Source organism: Camarhynchus parvulus, chromosome 9 (genome assembly GCF_901933205.1).
Source record: "Camarhynchus parvulus chromosome 9, STF_HiC, whole genome shotgun sequence".
In the NCBI taxonomy this organism is placed as follows: domain Eukaryota; kingdom Metazoa; phylum Chordata; class Aves; order Passeriformes; family Thraupidae; genus Camarhynchus; species Camarhynchus parvulus.
In genome coordinates this window covers 20,772,982-20,786,931 of record NC_044579.1, presented here as the reverse complement: position 1 = coordinate 20,786,931, position 13,950 = coordinate 20,772,982, and the positions used below count along the sequence as shown (strand labels likewise).

The following is a 13,950-nucleotide window of genomic DNA, read 5'->3' as shown; positions in this document are numbered from 1 at the left end:
TCTCTGAGACTCCTGTGACAGATTTTTTTGATGTATTTCACTAATTCAGCTCTGGCTCCTCAGAGATCAGTGGCAGTGTAAAGCACAGTATTGTGTGCCAGGAGCAGGAATGTAGGGACATGTTATCAAGCAGCTCTAATCTGGATGTGTTTTGTTTGGTTTCTTTTTCCAAGCAGTAAGCTGATGTAGTTTTGCATTGCATCCCAGGCAGTGAAATACAGGTGCAGCCTAGACTGCTCAAATTCATTATTTTGAGCATCTTAAGAAGACAAATTCAGGTCATTGTGATGTGAGAACTTTCTACACCAGCTGTTGGGTTTGGCACACAGTGCCATCTTCCTCCCATGCTCAGGGCTTTGTAAGACTCATATGTGTGCACTGTAATCCAGATTTAAAACTGAATCTGCTCAAATACAACTGCTCCAGGGAATATGTGAGTGTGCACTAATAGCAGATAGCAGAATGATTGATTCCTATTTTGTTTTATTTCCTTTCATCCTTTTATTCAATTTTCCTTTTATTTCCTTTCCTTGTCTGCAAGCCAAGTTGGAGAAGAAAAATGTTTGTTTTTTTCCAGAATCAGGGGGGCTGCAGAGCAGCACAGAGCTTCAGCTGGGATGGGAGTGCGTGTCAGGCTCCATCCCCATCACGAGGGAGCTGGGCTGGCACCAGAGCTGTGCTTAGGAAGTCCTTCAGGAAGCAGCCCAGCTTTATGCTCACACAAGGGGAACTGGGGGGGACAAACAACAAAAAAGGGCAAGTCAAAGCCAAAGCATTCAGACTGATGTGCTGCAGCAGTGTGTGTTTGTCAGCTTTGTGAAAGCACTGCCCAAGCCTCACTTCAGCTTTTACTCACTGGCGGGGTTGCATTTCTCTGGGTGTTTTCCCAGCAGGGACAGGAATGGCTGTCTCTCTCCTGTGACCTGGCCATGACCTTGAGTTTTGGGGCCCTTTCCATCCCCAAAAGAGGAAAGACAGTGAGCAGCAGGATGTAGATTGTAAAAATGAAACTTGGAGCATGTGAACGTGGTGGGCAGGTCCCTGCAGGGACTGGGAGGGACCAGAGGTGGGTTCAACCACACAAGGAGCTCCCTGTGTGTGTCTTGCCTCAGCCTCTCTGGGCAAAGGTGGGAAGGTTAATGGTGCTGAGTTAACTGTTGGACTCAATGATCTGATGAGAGAGAGGAGTTGCAGTTCTGAGGAGCTTCCTCAGCTTCTGCAAGCGTTGGTGTGGGGGATTTAGGACACCCAGACCCTGCTGGTCGCTCACTGCTGCCTCTGCAGAAGAGCACATTTGTTCTTTGGCTGTGTAGGATGGAGAGAGCCCTTCATTTTCACTGCCCCAGTGCAGGGCAGGAAACTTTTGTCAAAAGGAGGGAGGAGTGTTGTGTACTGGGGAAGAGGACTGAGAATCAGAGCGCTGTGGTCAGCAGCACTGGCACCTGTGACTGTGTTTTGTGGGTTAAGCAGCAGAACTGTGGGGAGAAAAGCTTTTAGCTTTTTTTTGTCTGTCTTTTTGGGCTGCAGTTGTGTCCTGTAGTGGGACTGAACCTGTCTGAAGGCTGTAGTTAAGTGTTATTTGCAGCTTCTCAGCTCGTCTCTGTGGTTCAATCCATTGCTTTCTAGTTCTTGCACGAAATGTAGTGTGACTAGTGATTGTGGGGGAGCTGCTGATGTGCTTGAATACATTATTATTACTGCCATTTCCTTCACTGGCAAAGATGAACGTGAATCCCTCTTCCATGTATCACCTTTAGCATATTTTTGTAGGGCTGCTGAAATTCAGGTTAACTCTTTGGGTAAATGTCTTTCAGCCAAGCTAAAAAACTCATCATTACTTATGTTGTCTGATTGTGTCAGAGAAATATGAGCCTGACATCCCCTTTGCTGGGTTACAGATTCCTGGCAGCCACTGGAAAAAAATTCCCCATGTCTTTGCAATTCCCTGCAAATCAGCAGGGCAGGCAGTGGGTGATGGTGCAGGAGTGATTCTGTCTGACTGCTGTGATCTGAGCAGGCCCCTTCTCCTCTTTGGAGCCTGAGAGAGCAGAAACAGAGCTTTGGGGGGTATTTACACTCTTCTTTTAATTTTTTTTCCTTTTTTCAGTCCCTGCTCCAGTCATTGCCCATAATGCCAAACCTCTGTAGCCATTTCCAAAAACTTCCTGACCCTGTGGAAACTTTCCATGCGTGATGAAGGCAGGATAAGGATAAAGGAGAGGGGAACTGCTCTCTTCTTCGGCTGAGTGCAGAAGAAAGAGGGCTATTTGAATTTGAACCTGGACAAAATGATTGATTTTTCACTTCCCATGATGACCGAAGAATCAGAACTGTGCTTCATGATGTTCCTGGCCTGAGTGGATCTGTTGTCATTTATTTAAATGATGAATTGAGAGCTTTGAAATGGGCCTTTGTGCAAACTAGGTTTGAATTCAGCACTTTATTTTATTAATGATCTTTGAAACGGCCACTCAGAAATTCTACCATGTCTTGTTAAATAAATCACAGTTTAAATTGTTCCTTGAAGCTGAGGTTTTCCTAGACCACAGGTTTAGTGAGCTGGAAGGGTTTTGGTGCTGGAGCCAGTCCTTAGGTGGGAAGCTGATGCCTGAGCTCTTTGTGTCACTGCAGTTTGCTCCACCAGCCCCACAGGTTGTTTTGTTTTCCTGCTGTGGGGCTCCTGGGCTGTACTTTGAGCGAGGTCAAGGATCTCTGTGAGCACTTGGACAGGCTGCAGCTCTCAGGGTTCTGCTCAGATGCTCTACACCAGTTCCTTGGAGCGCTGATTTTCTCCTGAAATAGATTTGGACTTCCATATCCCTCCTTCCAACTTGTTATTTCTCTTGAGCCCACAAGATACTAAGGAACAATTTGTTTTGGCTCAAGACTGAGTATGTGATGAGCTGCTTGTCACTGAAAATGAAGGATTTTTACTACAGTGAGAATTTTATTTTAAAATTACTACAGCAGAAGTGCAGTTGGTTGGGTTTTTTTGGTGTGTTGCTTTTTTGTTTTTTTAAATCTGTAGCCTGAATACCACATGACAGTGTTGTTAATTTAGTGACTGGCCTCTCTAAGGGAGTGTGTGGGGAATTGCTGTGGGTTTGGAGTGCCAGGTCTGTTCTTGTTCAGTTTCAGATGCAGGTGAGTTATTTATCCTTACATCCTGCTCTTGCTCTTGTCAGACAGCTCAGAAAAACTGCTCAGATGGAGGAACTAATAGGGTTTGCTTTAGAAAAATACAAAAGGCCACTCATGATGCTGTTTTCTTTGCCCAGTATACCATTTAGGCATACAAGTCGTGATGCACTTATTTACCTGCTATGGTTTATTTGGCTGTCTAATTGCATTTGTTGCAAAGAAGACATTTTTTGTTTTACCTGTCCCCATTTGGATACCTAATGACCCTATATCCACCTCTTCTCTGAGTTTTGATTAACAAGAGGGACATAGATTATGCTTCCCTGTATTACCATCACTCCAAACTCGACTTCAATATATATCTGTATATATAAATATACATGTATATGAATATATGCATATATATGAATATATCAGTTTGATTTAGTGGATCTATTATATGTTAATAAAGCAAATACCTTCTTTGATTTGTGCATCTCAAATGGGTGGCATGTCCTTGCTGCAATGTCTTGTAAGGGAAGCATTTGCAATTAAAATCCCTGTGAGCTGACTGCTCAGGCCTGGGTTTGCAGGATACTTAATTTTTGTACCCCATATTATGGTGGGAAAAAGACCATCTTGCAGATAACTTGTAACACCTGAAATAGCCATCAGTAAGTGGATTTGGAAGAGTTGGTGTTACTGTTAGGTTGGATGTGACATATACACGTGATCGGGGTTTAAGAAGAAAAAAGTTTTTTATTCTGCATGTTCTTTAGCTTATATACTCTTAACAAAGCATGATCTTAAGTCATTAACTACATCCCAATAACTTATATTCATTGGTGTAAAGCAATTTGCATCAATATAATTGGCAAAAGTTTGACAGAAATTTAATAAGGCACCTATACACATCTACTTAGGCATGTAGTCTAGCTTACAAAATTTTTCATTTATTTTTTCTAATCTGTTTCCATGCTGACGGCCTTGTCTTCTTCTTTGCTATGGATACACTCAAAAATCATTCAATGTTATTTCTTCTATTAACTCAGCCTTGCTTGCAGGCCAGCTGTCAAGCCCCTCCATACCTGGGAATCAGTGCCTGGTTCACAGGTGCATCCCTGCAGCCACGTTCAGGTGGCAGGTCTGTTTGTAATTCATCAGCAGAGAAGGGCTCCAAGGCAGGTGGGTGCTGCACAGCTTGGAGTGCTCTTCCTCCTGCCCTCCAAGTCATGGAGCAACCAGCACGTGTCCAGTTTCTGCTGCCCTGCCAGAACATTGTGCTGCTTGTGCCTCTGATGATATATTGCAGAAATTACATTCTTTCATGGTCATTTATGGGGATAATTAATGTTAATCTCTTTGAGCTTCACAACATAAACCAGAGTGCTGCTCCAGTCCAGGCTGCTGGTCTGACTTGTGTCTCTCTGTTGGGATTTGGCAGCGTGCAGGCACCCTGTGAAATGCCAGGGAATGACAGCCCACGTTGTTTTGGTTGTGCTGCTGGGCAGGATGCAGGTGTTGTGCTGTTTGGAGCCCAGTAATTGACAGGGCATGGCACTGCCTTGCTGTGGCTCTCGTGAATGGCACTGATCATGTGAGTCATGCCTTGAGATGTGATGGGAAGTTGGTGGGCACCAGGAGGCCATTCATTTCCTAATGAAATTCCCATTTCCCTCTCCAACTGTTGTGAGAGGAGAAGGAAGTCAACACAAAGATGTGTTGGCTCCTGTCCCAAAGAGGTAGCTTGTCATTTGAGTGAACAGAGGAACTGAAGGTACATTTGTTACTGTTTGTTACTTGTCATTGAGAAGTATTTTCTGTACATCTTTCTTTGTGCTTTTTACTCTGTAGCAGAGAGGCTGCCTGTTTCCTGGTGATCAGAAAAAAAATCCCTGAAATACTACAAGGAGGGAGGAAATGCTAGCAGAGATCTTTCTGAATGGGGAATGTGTCACGTAGATGTTTCATTGTGCTGTGGTTGCAGCTCTAGCAGCTGTTTGTCCGTGTTTTCACTCATGTTTTTGTTGAGGATTCAGAGCCTTGTGGTGATACTCTGTGTTGTTTTCTGCAAGTGGAGAAAGTTTGGCACCAAGTGGGGAAGCAAAGCAAGCCTCATTCAGAAGTGGGTTCTGTGGATCTCTTAAAGTGCTGAGGTCGTTAATGTAGGCTGTGTGATTTGGGTAGAGATGTTTTGAGTGCCACATTATGTGGATAGTGTGCTGGATTATGGCTTACAAACATAAGCTGTTCCTTTTTCTGATAAATGACAAGAAGGGAAGGCTTTTAAAGCTGTTTGGTACTACAATATGAAGCTTTTTGGACTAGAGCTACCCCCAAAGGATGTTGTACTTTGTGTGAACAGAGAACCAGATTTGGAATTGTTCATTTGGTCTGGATTACTTTTATCACTGGAAATGTTTGTGGCTCCATCCCACAAATGCTGCTGCTGGCACAAATGAATGGGTGGCCCAGAAGTGGGAATGAGGAAGGGATTTGCTTCCTTTGGTGGAGGCGGCAGTGTCTGCGTTCCTCAGAGTTGAATTCACGCCTCCTTCCCCTGTGCCAGCAGAAGGGATGGTACATTCATGTACTCCATGCTCTTTTCCTGTGTTCAAATCACATTTTTTTTTCTCTTCCAGGGCTTCCCCTAGCTATTGAGAACCATGTCTGACAACGGAGAACTGGAAGACAAGCCCCCTGCCCCTCCTGTCCGCATGAGCAGCGCTATCTTCAGTGCAGGGGGCAAAGACCAGTTACCAACCAACAACAGCTTTAAACCCCTGCCCTCTGTCCCAGAAGAGAGGAAACCCAGGCATAAAATCATCTCCATATTCTATAATGAAAAAGGTGAGATGCCTCCTGTTTCCACTCCTATTTTTATTCTTTACTCTCCTTGTAAGTTTTGGTGGTGCTTTGGATGCCACAGTCCAGCCTGTCCAAGTGTAGGGGATTGGAAAACCAGCCCCTGTTTGTAAAGCATTTCCAAACAGCCCTAATCAGTGTTTGGCATTCCTGGGGATCATGTTACTTAGATGCAGATTTCTGATTCAAACAGAGCTCCCAGCTGGTTTGGAAGTTACTTCGTGTTGGTGGTCATTTATGTGGCACCTTGAGGAGGAAAAAAGTCAATAAAGAAATAGTGGTGAAGGTGCAGTGGCATGAAAGAAAACTCAGAGAAATTACATGTTTTTTTGTCTGTGGAACTGCACTGTTAGGATTGATTACTAGTGGAGATAAACCTGGTTTGCTGTAAAAAATATTATTTCTGAGAAAAAAAGTTGCTATAATGAAGACTAGACTGTATTTGTGTGTTGTTTGTCCTCTTTTCTATATGGGAAGTGCATGTGGAGCTCTTTCTCCTGGCTCTCCAGAATGTGTGTCCATGTACAATAAAACAGTGCATAGATAGAAACACTTCTAACATCTGAGGTGGTAAAACTGCACGGGGACTTAAGCCTGATGTGAATCTGTTAGGCATTTTATTAATCTACTGGTTAACATGACTTTTAATATGCACCTTGGAGAGGACTCTGCTGCTCTTGATGCCTTCTGTCCTCTTGGCTCCCTGTGCCTCCCTGCTGGTGTGCTGGGCAGGACTGGTTCAGTCATGCTGACACAGGTTTGGTTGTTTGAAGAGATTCTGCTCCTCTGGTTGATTATTCTCTTGGCTGAGTGTTTTCCCCAGGGCTGGTTTTCACTCTCTCTCAGCTGTGTGAGCCGCTCTGCAGCCTGCCTCTCCCTGGAGATCAAACCCTGAGAGACAGGTTTCCCTCTGCTCCCAAGACCTGGCTTTCTGTTCTCAGCAGTAGAAGGTGTGTTTCCTTTTTTGGAGGATGGAAGGATTTGGCCAGTGTAGCTTCTGAAGGCAGAATAGTTATTTCACAAGGTCATTTATTGTGAAATACCCTGTCTGTGGCTGGGCTACAGTAGTAGCAGTGGTGGTCTTTCTACTGACATGGGTGAGCCCCAAAGAAAAAGGTCTGTAAGGAGAACATGAGAAGCTACCACAGCTTGGTGGCTGCATCCCAAGAGAGACTCCAGCCCTTGGGGTGCTGAATTTGGGTGCTGAAGGTGGCAGGTCTGGGTGCTGCCAGCTCAGTGCAGTGCTCTGTGTCTGGAGCAGGTTCTGCCTTAGCCCTTCAGTCCTGCAGAAATGGGTGTTTGACCATGTTCTTGTTGGTCTCACGAGGAAATACTGCAAGGAAATCTCGTGGAAGGAGCAAATCTGTCCATCTTCAGGCAAGATTAAGAGTTTAGGAGCTGGGATGGCACTTGTCTTTATGCTTTTGCATTGGTGGCTCATCAGAGCATTTGAGCCCTTTTACAGACAGGGATGGAGTAGAACATAAATCCCGCATTAAGGAAGGTTTTCCTTGCTCTGAATTAGTAACAAATGAATTATGAATGGAAGTGAGAGCTTTGCGACATTCCATGACACCTTTTCTCCCCATGGACATTTTCTCTTTTCATTTTGATGGTGGGTTTGTTCATTGCTGGAATGGGGAAGTGATTGAAGAATTATCTGAAGTTGTATTGGCTCATCTCAAGTTGCTTTGGAGTCCTTTGACCATTGTTCATTCCACTCTAGATATTGACAAGTACCAAGTTTAGGCAAATTAATCTGCATATTTATTTAGCATCTACCTACCGATAGTTTGTGTTGTGAACTGAAAGTAGGAGAAAGGATTTCTGCTGAGAAAACTACATTTTAGAGGAAATGAGTGTCAGTTTGTATTTTCTAGATGTTAAAAAGTAATTCAGCTAATGTCCTCCTGAAAGAAAAGCAGGCTTTCCTGCACGGCAGGATATTAGGAAAAATGGAAATTGAATTACCCAAATTAGAGAAACTCTCTGGAAGTTGTATCTTTTTAATTTGGAAGAAACTTGTCTATTGCATGACCTGCAGCAAGGCTAATATAAATACCCAAAGGAGGGATTTTGGCCCTCAAGTCTGCAAAACTGGCTGTTGAATGTAAGCAGAACAGAAGTGGGCACAGTGTCTCTCTGGCACTCACACAATGGTCAGATGTTAGTTGTTTTCTTCATTAGCATGGCTGGGACGCACCCTCCCCAGAAATGCCCATTTAAATCTTTCTTTTCTTTAAATTCAGCTGCTGGGAAGCTTTACAGAATTATTAACTTCATGCTCAGATTTAAAAAATACATTGGGACTAGATACAAAATAATCTGTCAACCTGGGGTAGAAATTTTGTCATGGGAAAAATGTCTCCAGGCAGTGTGTAAGTTTAACAAATCACTACAGAAATGTTCAGTTTTCCTTTTCAGAAAATGAAAAAATTATCCAGGAATGTTGTTTGGCTTTGTCTGCACATCTCTGTCCATATGATTTTGCAAGGTCCCTCCTGGCCAGCCTCATCTGCTCCTGGATCCTCTCTTGGGAGGTTCTTGTGCTTTGGGGGACTTGCAGATGAAGAGATTTAGCAATTACACAGTTTCTGTCCCAAGTCTGAGCTAGTTCTGTGCTGAAATAATCCTAAGGGTTTGAAGGGATTATTTAATCACCAGTCATGGAAGATTTTTTTCCCCCTGGTTCCATTGTTTAGGATAAATGAAGTGATAGTCATCTTCTTACTAGAGCACTTTATTGCCATGAATTTTCTTGGCCTGACTTCTGAAGTGAAAGAAACCTCTGTGTGGTTTTGGAAAGCTTTAAAATGGTCCCCTAAAACCAGAAATGTTTGTCTTTGAGCAGAAAGCATTGAAGGAGATGCTGAGGGCATCACCCAGATCCTGCACATCACATGTTTGGGGGCACTTTTCAGTGTGGTTTCAGCTGGAGCTCAGCAGCTCCAGGTGCACATCTGGAGTCAGCTGCCTGCTGCCTCCAGCTGTTGGGGGAACAGCTGTGTTTCTTGCCTTGTGTGTGGAATTTGGTTGGTGGGAAGCAGGGGCAGCCTGAGGATGGCTTTGCCCTGGGAAGTACTGAGGCTGACACTTTGCTGAGTGCCTGTGGCTTCACTTGGGGAAGAGTCCAGTTGTATTCGAGGCACCTTCTGAATCAGACAGAGCCTTTCTCCAGCTCACCAAATCCTTCCAAAGGACCTGTGTGTCTCTGCAGGGCCAAGGGCCAAATTCTGGGTCCCATGACCAATAACAAAATGGTCAGACACCCATTTCTGCAGGACTGAAGGGGTGAGAGAGAACTTCCTCCAGACAAAAAGCACTGGACAGCACCCAGACCTGCCACATTCAGGACCTTCAGTGGTCCAACCTGTGGTAGCTTCTCATGTTCTCCTTACAGACTTTGCTCTTTGGGGCTCAGTATGTGCAGTTGGGAAGGAGCATTGCCCTGCACTGGAGGAATTCCTGTTTCAGTCCCAGGGCTGGGAGGCAGCGTGGCCTCAGCATGGCCTTGTTCTCTGAGCTGAGGATGTCCTGCCAGCACATGACTCACCGGGCTTGCCTCTGGCTGGGGCTGTTTGTTTGAAGTGCTGCTCTGCTGTTCCTGTGGGCAGAGCAATGGGTTTCAGTCTCCTTGCCTTGCCTACTCATGGGATCTGTGTATTTTTGGAAGGAGTGGGTTTATTTACCCAGCACACGCTGAAGGGCTTGAGCACCAGCTCCTGTTCACTGCATGTCAGGTGCTCCCAAACAGGAGCCTTCCTGAGAAATACAACTTTATGTATATCTATAACATTCTCCCTTGCTTCCACATAAAAAACTGTAAGAAATAGATCAGAAATGGTGCTTCCCTTGCTTCTCACAGCAGTGAGTTTCTCCTGTGTGTTAATGAAACATCTGACAGCCTGTTTGCTTTTTGGCTCTGCCCTGTGCAGCCATATTAAAGATATCCTGTTTATAACAGCCGTGTCTTTCCACGGCATTGTTCAGCTCCAGCAGCCCACATGGCTTTTCATTCTGAGTATTGTCCTCACTCCCCGTGCTTCCCTTCCCAGCAGGAGGGGATTTCACATGATTCCTGCCTCTGAGCAGCCCCATCTTTGCTTGCTGTGTAGTAACCGAGAGAGTGCTGCTTTACCTGCTCTTTCTGTACTCAAACAACAGGACTTTTAAGGTGAATTTAGAAACAAAGCAGAAAAATTAAATTAAAATAACCCACCCCCCCCCGAGCCGCACCCTGAAAACTCCCAAAACAAACAAACAAAAATCCAGAGCCTGAGGTGTTAGAAAATATCTTATAAATTCAATTGACTCTAGGTTAGATTGTGCATGTGGTCCTTCTAATTATTTGTTCCTGCTTCTCATACTTATTATGCTTCCCCCACCTTTAATTTAAATTAGGTAATTGCTCTGAGGCTATAAACTCTTATCTTCATCACAGGAAGTCTTAGTTTGCATTAATTACCTTGAATTGAAGCAGTGAGGCAACTGAGTTTTAAGTGTCTTTAGGGTGAACTTGAGGTTGAACTGAAGTTGTCTTTTCTGCTGTTCTTAATCTATATTAAAATGTTCTTTTTTGCATTGTAAACATTTAATATGTTTAGATTTCACTCTGGTGCTCTTAATCTCTTATTTTCTTGCTGCCTGAGTGTAAATTATTTGAATGGAACAAGGAATCACAGAATCCCAGCACAATTTGGGTTGGAAGGGAATTAAAACCCATGCAGTCCCACTCCTGCTGTGGGCAGGGACAGCTCCCACTGTCCCAGGTTTGCTCCAAGCCCTGTCCAGCCTGGCCTTGGACACTTCCAGGGATCCAGGGGCAGCCACAGCTGCTCTGGGCACCCTGTGCCAGGGCCTCCCCACCCTCACAGGGAAGAATTTCTTTCTAACATTGAGATCTTTGGATATCTTTTTCAGGAAGCAAGAAGAAGGAAAAGGAAAGGCCAGAAATCTCCCCACCGTCAGATTTTGAACACACCATCCATGTTGGCTTCGATGCTGTCACTGGAGAGTTCACTGTGAGTATTCCTGCCTTGGAGCAGCTCAGGGAACACCATGGGTCAGTGCTGCAGTGAAGCCAAGGCAGAGCTTTAGAATAAAGTGCAATTTAGTCTTTGTTTCTACCTAGGAGCTGTTTGTCCTTGGTGCTCGCACAGCACACTGTGACCTGTTAGTGCTTCTGCAATGTCAGTGGCACCTGGGAGATCCCTCCCTGACAAACCCTCTTCAGTTTGCTTTCTTTACTGAGTAACACTGGATCTGTTGAGTGTTTTTGTGTTCCCTCTCCTCACATCTGGCCCAGCACACCTGGAGGACTTGTATCCTGTGATCTGTGTTTCCACCTTTGGCTCCCCATCCTACTTGCTCATGTGCATAAGGCTGTGCATGTTATGCTCTTACAGAGGAAAGAAATTTGTTTTGCTTTCAAAAAAACCTTTAAAATACAAAAAGGATGCTTTAAATCCCCTGTTTTTTTCAGGGAATGCCAGAACAATGGGCTAGGCTGCTGCAGACCTCAAATATCACCAAGCTCGAACAGAAGAAAAACCCCCAGGCGGTACTAGATGTGCTGAAGTTCTACGACTCCAAAGACACAGCAAAACAGAAATATCTGAGTTTTTCTGCTCCAGGTGAGAGCCAAGTGTGCAAGACACTGGAGTTGGGAATTTGGAGCACTGTCTTCCTCTATGTCAGAGTGATAAATCGGGTTCAAGTGCTAAAATCAAGGTGCATTTCAACGAGACACAAATATACAAAGATGGATGTAAAACTGACTGGAAACTGGCGTTGTCCAGTTAATTTCCTGTTTTAAGTGGAGAGGGGAAGAAAGGGAACTGCATCATTCAGAAGAGCAGCCAAAATGAGCTTGAATGGGCTGTGTTTATCAAGCTGGGGCTCTGGGACTGGGATGAACTGGTTTTGTGCTGGAGGCCTTGCTCCTCACAGCTGTCTCTGAACTTGATGTCACCAGCTGGTGACATCAGCAATGCAGAATAATTGGTGACTCCTAGATGGGGGGCTGAGAGAAGGACTGTCCCACAAACAGGTGCAGTTTTACAACTTTTCTTCCAAATTCTTTCCAAAAGTAGCTTAGTAATAAGGCTTTGTAATAGTCTTACCCTGTACTCAACAAAGTTCACTTTTTATTGCATCTTTTCTGATGATTTTATGTATTCTCCTATTTGTCCTCTTTAGAAAAAGATGGTTTCCCTTCAGGAACACCAACGGTGAGTGTGTTTACTATTATTTGGATATTCTGTGGTGCATACAAGTTCAGGTTTTCTGTACTTGTTATATCCTGAATCTTGAAGTATTAAACTGTATAAAGATTAAAAGTATAAAAATTAAGAATTTTTTTGTGGATTAGAAACATAAATTTGAGTGGTCAATCGCGTATTTTATTGCAGCAACAGTGTTTGAGTCTAATTATAAAATGTAATAACTGAAGGATGGACTGAGTAGTTTTAAGTTATTTTCTTTTGACGTTGGTAAGAATTATTTTCTCTTAATGTGAGAAAAAAAAGTGAAGTCTTTAATACTGTTGGAGAGAATTCAGAGAATTCATTTATCTGTCTTTTTAAAATTTTGGTAAAAATGTAGACCAATGCCAAAGGTTCAGAACCATCAACAGCTGTGGCAGATGATGATGAGGATGATGAAGAGGCTCCTCCTCCTGTGATTGCTCCACGGCCAGATCACACAAAATCGGTGAGCAGCTGTAAAACTGTCAGACCTGCATTTCTCAGCTTTGCAGAACTTCTGCTTTTTAGGGAAGTGTTTTATTTGGACAATAAGCTGCTGTAAGTTTTTAGGGAAAAGTTCTGTTTTTTAAATTTGCTAAGAAAATACCTAATTTCTGAATATCAGTTGGATTAGAAGTCCTGTAGTTAATAGAATCATAGAATCATTTAGGTTGGAAAAAACCTCTCAGATCATTGAAATTTGTGAGTTAGTTTGTCAGCTTGTGTTGAAGATATCCAGTTATGCTTATCCTTCAACCCAACATAGGAGGATGAGGAGGATTCTTACTCCTAAATAAAACCTGTAGGCCATTTGTGTAACTTTGTGCAGCACAGTGCTACAGGTGTAATGTGTTTGCTTTCCTTAATTTGATTGGGTTGCAGTGTGGTAGCCCCTCCAAGTACTCTACCTAAACCCCAACCAATGCAAATTTTAGATTTGAAAGCTTATTTCACTCACAAAGTCATCAGCACTACAGGAACAGTGAAATGCTAGAGAAGATGTTAATTAAGTTTTAGGGCAGCCCTCATCTGCTCACCTTGGTAATGGTGTCCCAGGGGTCCCATTTACTCCAGCTCCTCCTTTTGGCTGTGGAGCTGTTCATTTTGCCTCTCTGCTGCCCACTTTTTCCAGGAGTGCAAATGGGAATTATGTTTATTTGTCTAGGGATGTTGCTTGATAATTTCCCACTCTTGGGATTTAGACATATAAAAGGTGAGAGATCCACAGCTGGATATTTCTGGAGTAGCCGTGTGTATGTGTGAACAGCTCTGGAGGAAATTAAATAAAGCTCCAAGGAATTAAATCCCTTTTAAAAAACCTTAAATTGGGGACAACTGGGAAATATTTGAGAATCTCATCCTTCTTCTCATGGCAATCAAGTATCTTTTCCCTTCAGATAGTAGTAGAAGTTGATCTCACTATAAATAGTGGTTTCTGCTCTGTTAACTGGTATGGATTATAAAGAATAAGCAGATAAAAATCTGAGAAACCCACTGTGGAATCTCCTGGCATCCTCTCTGTTCAGGAGGTGCCTGGATCTCTTTGAGAGGTCAGTAACGTTGCCAGCATCTTGTTTTATGGAGCTTTAATGTGTCTCAGCTCTGATTTCTGCCTCATACCTGTTATGAAATGTTGCTTGGGGATCTTTGCAGGGCTGTGATGGGTTTCAGCTGCAGGTGAGTGGTGGCAGAGCAGCTGCTCAGGTCTCTGGTGTCCCTT

General features: G+C 43.7%; 1 protein-coding gene across 1 annotated transcript in view; it reads left to right on the top strand.

Moving 5' to 3' along the window:
- PAK2 (p21 (RAC1) activated kinase 2) overlaps nucleotides 1-13,950 on the top strand; it is a 39,144-nt gene that overhangs the window by 15,287 nt on the left and 9,907 nt on the right. Inside the window, exons 2-6 of the mRNA XM_030954590.1 lie at nucleotides 5,763-5,970; nucleotides 10,906-11,006; nucleotides 11,468-11,618; nucleotides 12,184-12,215; nucleotides 12,589-12,696. Of these exons, the coding sequence (XP_030810450.1) occupies nucleotides 5,787-5,970; nucleotides 10,906-11,006; nucleotides 11,468-11,618; nucleotides 12,184-12,215; nucleotides 12,589-12,696 (576 nt within the window). The 5' untranslated portion in view covers nucleotides 5,763-5,786. The remainder of the gene's footprint in view (nucleotides 1-5,762; nucleotides 5,971-10,905; nucleotides 11,007-11,467; nucleotides 11,619-12,183; nucleotides 12,216-12,588; nucleotides 12,697-13,950) is intronic.